General features: G+C 38.4%; 1 protein-coding gene across 1 annotated transcript; it reads left to right on the top strand.

The window, feature by feature from the left end:
• The first annotated feature begins 7953 nt into the window (after nt 1–7953).
• On the top strand, nt 7954–8789 carry LOC101307127. Its single transcript, XM_004302418.1, has 2 exons — nt 7954–8108; nt 8224–8789. The coding sequence occupies exons 1-2, from the start codon at nt 8011–8013 to the stop codon at nt 8519–8521; spliced, it is 396 nt and encodes a 131-aa protein (XP_004302466.1). The 5' UTR covers nt 7954–8010; the 3' UTR covers nt 8522–8789.

An 8789-nucleotide genomic window follows, 5' to 3' on the forward strand; every position in this document is an offset into this window, starting at 1 on the left:
TAATTTTCCTTTTACTCAGTTGCTGCAGTTTACATTTACATGTATGCTGTTTAATACAGTTGAATAGAAAGAGGTGATTTCCCATGGTGTGACAAGAACGGCCCCAATTTCCTCTTTTATATAATGGTTCACAGCGGCCGAGTACAAGGGATGAGGCTCCTTCTGAAGGATCATCCCTTGAGCCTCACTATGCAAAACCTTTTTTGACCAAACCGTGGCATTACTTGAGCGCTTGGTTCCAGAACAATGACCCAAAGCCATTGGACACAGCTCATGGGATAGGCAACCATCAGCCAAGTATCCCTCGTTTCTTTCGCAATAAGCCATGGCGCAATGCTCAGGTTGTCACCAGCGTGATGATGACGAGGATATTTTGAGGGATTGGAGTCATTGATTGATGCTGGAGGTGGTATGGGAACTGTGGTCAAGGCCATTTCCACGTACTGAAATTCAAACAGTTTTGGTTTGAAGGGTTGAGGTTTGTGCACATAACTAACGGTTACCTTAAAACTCGAATCAAACATATGCAGAGCAGTCCTCTGCTATTGCTGAAGCCAGGAAACTCTAGATCAAACCTTTCCAACCATATGAGTCCAATGGTACCCCCAGCAATTCAAAGCCTGCAAAAGTTTGCACGCTCCACATTTATCAATGAAATAAGATTGAATTTGATTCTGGTCTGAGAGGTTTCGAATCAAAATCAATTAATCTCAACCCATCGATTTACTATAGAGATGCATGAATTAACGAATACTAATTGAACTTTTGTTATGCTTACACGATGCCGTGAAGATCGGCTAGTTCTTGTTGGAAAAAATGGTAAAAATCACCATTTCATTTAACCATTTTAAATTGAATAAACTAAAGTGGGTTATAGGGTGAATGAGAATAGTCACTCAAAGTTGAATACTTGAAACGGTTTTATACTTTTCACCTTCCATGGTTGTTTGGATTCTATAACATCACAAGATGTTAAATGGAATGGTAGTGGATGTTAAATGGAATGGTTGTGGTGTTATGAAAGGTTGTAACATTACAAGGTGTTAACTACACCAAAGGTGAAAGGGTTATAACTCATGAATTCGTATTCATGACATTCAAGTGATTCTAAGGTTTCCCTATGTATATTTAGGTGACCTCTTCCCTCATTCTAAACACACCAACTCAAAACATCTCATCCTCTCTTCAGTTCTCTCTCTCCCTCTCTAGTTTTAGTTTTCTGGTGATAGAAAGAAGGTACAACAAATTCGTCGGGTGTTCTTGGTAGCAGTGCAGCTCCAAAAGCACGAGCAGTCGTTGTATCCTGGGAGACAAGTGTCATCAAGTATTTTGCACCGATAGAGGAAGCATAATTTGTCTTAAGAAAAGTGTGTGAGACACACGACTCGACTTCAACATTTTCCTCTCCTCCTACATCTGAGTTGGTAACATTGGTGTTCTTCATGTTCATCTTGTGTTCTTGATTTTGCAATTATAATTATTTATTTTAATTATAAATTGGATTTATGTGAATATATATTTGCAATATCTAACCCTTTTTCTTACAATCTTAAGACAAATTATTATTGTTTGGTTATAAATCTTTCCAACTAGGCGTACTCAGTTGGGCACGATGTCTAGGCTAGAACCATTGAGGCAATGTTCTTAAACGAGCCACGCTCCACTAAAACCTCACCTTCTTACCTAGTCGTGTCTGATTGGAATTACCGAAAGGATCGAGTAGTAGCCAAATTAATATTGATAGTGCTTATATATTTGTGAACAATTAGTTTGTGACTTTGTGTTACCTACTGCTAATTATTGTTGCCTGGAATAAATTGTTAAAACGATTGTTGACATATTTCCAGAAACTGACAAGTCTATGGATGGGAGCAGCAATTCGACCCAAGTGTCAATCATTCCTGCTGCTGCTGCTCATGTACCTGTCTCGGTGTCTCTTGGTGAGAAACTTGAGAAGTTCAATGGGTTGCACTTTAAGAGGTGGCAACAGAAGATGACGGTCTATCTGACCACTCTGAATCTGGCAAGGTTCCTGACTGAGAACGCTCCTAAGCTCAAAGAAGATGAGCAAAATGATGAGGCAAAAATTGCCATTGTGAATGCATGGAATAGTTTCGACTATCTGTGCAGGAACTATATCATGAATGGCTTGGCCGACTCTTTGTACAATGTGTACATTAGCATGGGAACGGCTAAGGAGCTGTGGGCCCTTGAGAAAAAGAAAAAAAAACAGAGGATGTCGGTGCCAAGAAATTTATAGTGGGCCGCTTCCTTGATTATAAGATGGTGGATTCCAAAACTGTGATGAGTCAATTCTTAGAAATTCAGTTGATCCTACATGAGATTCATGCTGAAGGGATGCAGCTTGGTGAAAGCTTCCAGGTGGCATGTGCTATTGAGAAATTGCCACCAGCTTGGAAAAACTTCAAGAATTATCTAAAGCACAAGCGAAAAGAAATGAGCATGGAAGATCTGGAGGCCAGGCTTCGCATTGAAGAAGACAACCAAGGATCTGAAAAGAAGGCATGGGTCGGTGGCTACTCCGCCAAGGCAAATGTTATGGAACATGGTCAAAGCTCTAAGACCAAAAAGTTCAAAAATCAAGGGTCCAAGCTGGGACCAAGAGGAGGCATTGCAAATAAGGCAAGGTTTGAAGGCAAGTGCTTCAATTGTCACAAGACTGGTCACAAAGTTGTTGACTGCAACAAGCCAAAGAAGAAGAAGAGCAAGGAAGCCTACATGATTGAAGATGTCACAAGAGATGTCTCTGACATTAACCTCTTTGATGTGGTCTCAGAGGTGAACATGGTGGGCTCAAACCCAAAGGAGTGGTGGCTCGACATTGGTGTTACTCGCCATATTTGTGCTGATAGGAAGATGTTCTCCAAATTTGAGTCTACCACTGATGGGGAGATAATGTACATGGGGAACTCAGCCATGTATGTCATTGAGGGCAAGGGGAATGTGATTATGAAGATGACCTCTGGGAATCGAAGGAGCTGACTCTGAACAACGTTCTGCATGTTCCTAATATCCGCAAGAACCTTATCTCTGGTGCACTGCTGAACACTCATGCTTTCCGTATAGTGATAGAGTCTGACAAGGTTGTTTTGTCCAAGAGTGGAATGTATGTGGGTAAGGGTTATATGAGTGGTGGAATGTTCAAACTGAATGTAATGACAATTGTCAAAAATATGAATGAAGCTAGCACTTCCACTTATATGCTTGAGTCTTCCGATTTATGGCATGGTAGACTAGGAAATGTTAATTATGGTACTTTGCGAAGGCTAATTAACATGGAACACTTACCAACATTCCAAATTGATATCTGTATTGTTTGACATATTATGAAATCTGTATTGTTTTCTATGGTTGGTAACTTTTGTTTTTCATCTATTAGAGGATGAGAATAGAAGCAAAGCTTCATGAGATGCTTGAGTTTTTTTTTTTTTTTGATCAAATAATGAAGATGCTTGAGTTTGAAATGTAATTTACATTTGTATATTTCTTTTTAGTACAAAGATGACATGATGTGAATATGGTACAATAGAAAGCATTTTGAAATAGCATAAAGGTACTGGAATGTGAAGCAGGGATTGAAACAGTCGTTTCAATCCTTAATGAATTGACAGAAAGTTAACAAGAACACCAGATTTTTAACGCTGTGTAAAAACCTCAAAATAGAGGAAAAATCACAACGGAGCACAAGCTCAGAAAACGAACTCAACTAGATGAATTTGTGTAGAGTCTTACAACCACTTTGTAAACCCTATACTATTACAAATCTTTATCTCTAGGTAGAACGTCTTCTTCTTCTTTCTTCAATGATCTTCTCTCAACACACAAGAGAATCACAATCACACACACAACAAGTTCAACTCAACAAGGAACGGTTGAACTTGTGACCTTATAAAGTATTGGAGCAAGTCCACCCCAAGGGGTTTTAAAGACCCAGGTCATGGGCCACATCAGATTGAAGACCTAGCCTTAAAAACCATGCTTCCACCCATGAAAAAAAATCACCACCATTGAGCATTGGGTCATAACCTGGGTCAGACCCATGACCCACCCGGGCCTTCCCCTCCAGGTCACCCCGAGCCCACATACTCTGATGACGCCAGCCATGTGAAGCGTTGGAAAGGATGGTGATCGACGCATGAGTGAAGGCGCGTTGAGCCACGAACCAATTGAGAACGTGTTCATGTGGCGTGAAGACCAGTTTCTTGTCCTGACGTGCAACATATATATGGCCCAACAACAACGTTTTGATATGCAAGTGGGTCTGAGCATTAGTTTAAACTTTTTTTGGATAATATTAGTTTAAACTCAAATAGCAATTAAGATGTTAATAGCTGTTAGTTAATTATTTTTTTTCAAAAGAACTACTACACAAATTAGATTATTAATTAATTAAGATGAATAATATAAAAAGAAATTTTCTAATAATCATAAATTTGCACCATAAAACTCTTATAAACAATATAAATAAAGATAAGTCATTTTTTTTCTAAGTTTGGTCTGTCAATTTAAATCATGAAATAATATTTTAATTTCAATATGTCATTTTGTTTGTTTAATTATAATTTTATTAAATCATTATTCACACTCAAAATACCTATTATAAAACTCAATAAACAGTCACTGCCACGTGGCGACCCAGAAACAAAAACCGTGGGTGGAAACTGCAACCCAAAATCACTGCCATGTGGCGACCCAGGTCTCACTTATGACCCAGGCCTTCCCAACGAAGACCCAGAGGGTGGACTTGCTCTTGCAGCGGAAATACTATCTCTCAAACGCTATGCGTGTAGAGATAGTTCTCTAAGAATAATTTTGCAAAAGGTGATCTCAACTTTGGCTGGAGCACGTCTATATATTGAGCATTTGCGTCCATAACGGAGCGTAGTCTTCATTAGTTTCCTAATAATAGGAAAACAAGTGTCCATTAATTCAAGATTCATAATCTCAATGAGATCAAATAAAATCAATTAGATAATATCAATAATATAATCAATTTATATTGACCCAAACACTTAATCACATGATTCCTAATCATATTAGGATCCTTTCCTTTCACAGCTAATACACCAAACGTACTAGACTTCTTACCTTTCAAGAATCACCAAATCAATTAACATAAATATACCCAATTAGATGAATCATCAGAAAATCATATATCAATGAATACAAATCCTAACTAAGTTAGGACTTTGTCTTCATGAGTCACACGCACCAAAAAAGACTAGTATCACCTGCAATAATATTTCTTCCAACAAAGAGATATATAACAATAAAGTCCAATTTGTTTTGATATAGGAATGCCAACTAATTAAAACATATACCAACATAGCAAAATAGGGGTTTTTTTTTTCGATTAGAAAATACAATAAAAAACAAGATTACAAAAAAAAATCTATACTACAACCACCACCGCATTGATCAAGCAAAAGGCAGCACATTACATCATGAAAAGTGGCAAGGGAAGATGGGAAAGGTTCCATACTTGTTAGCTTCATCTCATGAACTTTGTTAGCTTCTCAAGTGAGGAAACAATAAATAAAGATTACCTAACCAATTATAAACCAAATGTTCAACCAAAGATTTCCGAACAACAAAGAGCATTTGTTCTACATGTTGATGCGATTGTATTCGGTATATATGCATCACTCAATAATCAATATTGTACCATATTTCCTAAACTTCCCATTCCAATTGTACATTAATTAGCAGAACAATAACTAGATGTGCCACTAGCTAGTATTGTTAGTAGCAAACCAATATTTACTAGCAAATGTCATAATTATGTGTCCTATTTATTCCGTAACAACAAATTACCAAACAGATATGACGGAGAAGAGTATAGAAATGGTGAAAGCTCACACAATCAAAGATATCACACTTGCATGCAATTCAAGTTTTTTCATCAACCACTTCATATGCACCTCATGAATATAGAATGAAATCAGCGAGGCTATTATTCGAATTGACGTCGAGACCATAGGATCATCATATATGTGAAATTACATCTTGAATGTAAATGATCAAGTGCATCAATCACATAATTTTATTCGGATTTGGAGTACTCATATTTATATAAGATTGATTTAGGTCTAATGACTCTGACGTAGGTGATCTAGAGCAAACTGGTTCATGGGCGCCAGCACAATGCTTAGTTTTGATCTGCATGAGCTATCTTTCTAAGCAATGGCAAGCCGACCCGATACCGGACTATTATTAACGAGGGTGGTGATCGAGCATGATGATCACATGCTTTGATCGATGAACACAAGAAGTTCATCAACATGATAAAATTCTAGTTGGTATTATGTGGATAAATTCAGACTTCACATGATACATACTCGTCCAGAGATGCCACCAGTTGAAGTTATGATTTGAGATAAGAGTGAAAGAGTTGGATCTCAGCCTTAGAGGAAGTCGGGTGAAAAAATTATTTCTACTTGTGCCAGACGAACTTAATTTAGAAATGCAAAACTATGTCCCTCGGTTCAGTTTGATTCAGATTTCAGAGGAATATTTGAAGCTTTCATAGCCCTAGTTTGGGACTGCCCTTTGCTCGACGTTTATATCACATTGACCTAATTATGATCACGTTAATCTCAAACCCTTGGAACCTGCTAATTAAGTGCCTTTCTCTTTTAATGCAAGCTCGAATTATTTTGGCTTTCAGTGGTTAGTGAACCAGTGAAAATGGCCTCCCAATTAAGCTGACCAGTGAGGAGAAAAAGGAATCGAACTGTACATTATCCAATGAAGCACAACCAAGTTCAACCTGAAATGAAGTAATGAACCCCGTTTTGTATTCGCATATGAATATCTGACCCATTGTTTGTGTCAATCAATCAACAAAATAAACTATTGGTTCAAACCAGGTGAAGGACTTGGTTAAATAAGGGGTTCGTCCCTAACAAGATGCGGCAGTGAACAAGCAATCCTGCTATAGTACTATGTAACATACCTATAATTAATTAGAGCGAGAGACATAAATGAAAGAATTGCATTCGCGTATTTTTAAAAAGTTTTAACATTTTAGTCTCAAACGGCGGTTCTGAATTACGGTACACGTAGTGGTTTAAGATAATGTTATTGTTTCATATGACGTGTACTTGTTTTATTTCATTTGTCTAAATTTTTATTTTTATTTTTTATTATTCTTTCACCCTTAAAATATTCCTCATCAATCGAGCGATATTAGTCGAGTAAGAAAGGAAGAAATTAAGATGTTGTAGCAGGTGTTTGGAACAAAGGGCCTTGCTTAGGAGAAACATTTAGGCCTTGCTTCATTCTATGTGCCCACTAGTGGTTTCCACCATGTACACACTCGTTTCACATCCCTAGCTAGCATATTACTTCCCATTAAACATGTTTTCCTTATCACAACATTTTTATGAATTATTATAAATCTGTATTGAACGCACTTGGACTTTCATGGACTTTTTTAAAATTACCACTAATTTCAGATACAATCACCCCATAAAAAACTGATTTCAAAAAAGCAAAACAAAAGAGGATATTGTTTTTTTTTTTGGCGAGGGAAACAAAAGAGGATTGAAGGAGGAAGACGACGATAAGGATAGAGCTCCCCTGATCGGTTTGAGATGCTATCCATTGGATTAACTTCATTCAGATCTAACGCTCATCATAGCTTCATCCCTTAAAATCCGGGAGCCCCCAGTTTTCTACGAGTCACTTTTGGTAAACCGGGGAACAGACAAAAGCCATTTAGATCTCAATCCGCGGCGTGTTCAACTGCTGTAGATAGGGCCACATCACCCTAGTAGAGAAAGAATCCAATCAAAACACGACACGTAACCCTACGTGTAGATCGCAGAGATAAGGAAAGTAGGGATAACTTGGTAATTTCGAACAGCTTTATGCCTCCTATATAAAGAAACCCTCGCGAGGCCTGACTCACAAAACCACCCTATGCCTCTCTCTCTCTCTCTCCCTCTCCCTCTCCCTCTCCATCCGTTTACCCCTTATAGTAGTACTATGCCAATCCCCTCTGACACAAAGTGCACAAAAACGAACAAGGACGAGTTCTTAAGATTGGGGTTCACGTCCGAGAGCCCTCCCGTTCTACGTTGTAGGTATAATTTTTCTTTTGTTCCCTATATAAGTTTAAATATTTGAGTAAAGTTGCCTGTTACTTGTTCTAATTGTGTTATTTGATCTAATTGTTGGCGTTCCGATTTTCAATTTCAGGGATGCAGATCTGAGCATGAGATGCAAACGAGGACCCAGAGTGCCTGGATTTGCAAACGAGGACCCAGAGTGCCTCGATTTGCAAACGAGGACCCGGAGTCCCTCGATTTGCAAACGAGGACCCAGAGTCCCTCGATTTGCAAACGAGGACCCAGAGTCCCTCGATTTGCAAACGAGGACCCAGAGTCCCTCGATTTGCAAATCCAGACCTATTTTGGCTGGGCCTCTCGATTTGCAAATCCAGACCTATTTGGGCTGGGCAGACATTATTCACCACAACAGGTCCATGGAGACCTAGCCTCTCCTCCCTTTAAACAGCCTCTCTTCCCTTTATGATTCTCTCGTAACCTAGCTCTTCACCAAAGCCTCTCTTCACCAAAGCACCAAAGCCTCTCTTCACCAAAGTAAGTGCTTTCTTTTACTTTTTTGTTTGAATCGAATTTTTGTTGGAATCTCGGTTTGGTTCCAATATTTCAAACCCTGGATCTGGATTTGTTTCCATTTACTTTTTTAACTTGGTTCGAATATTTCAAACCCTGATTTGTTTTACTTGTGTTTGATTCATC

This window comes from Fragaria vesca, linkage group LG6, assembly GCF_000184155.1.
Source record: "Fragaria vesca subsp. vesca linkage group LG6, FraVesHawaii_1.0, whole genome shotgun sequence".
Classification (NCBI taxonomy): Eukaryota; Viridiplantae; Streptophyta; class Magnoliopsida; order Rosales; family Rosaceae; genus Fragaria; species Fragaria vesca.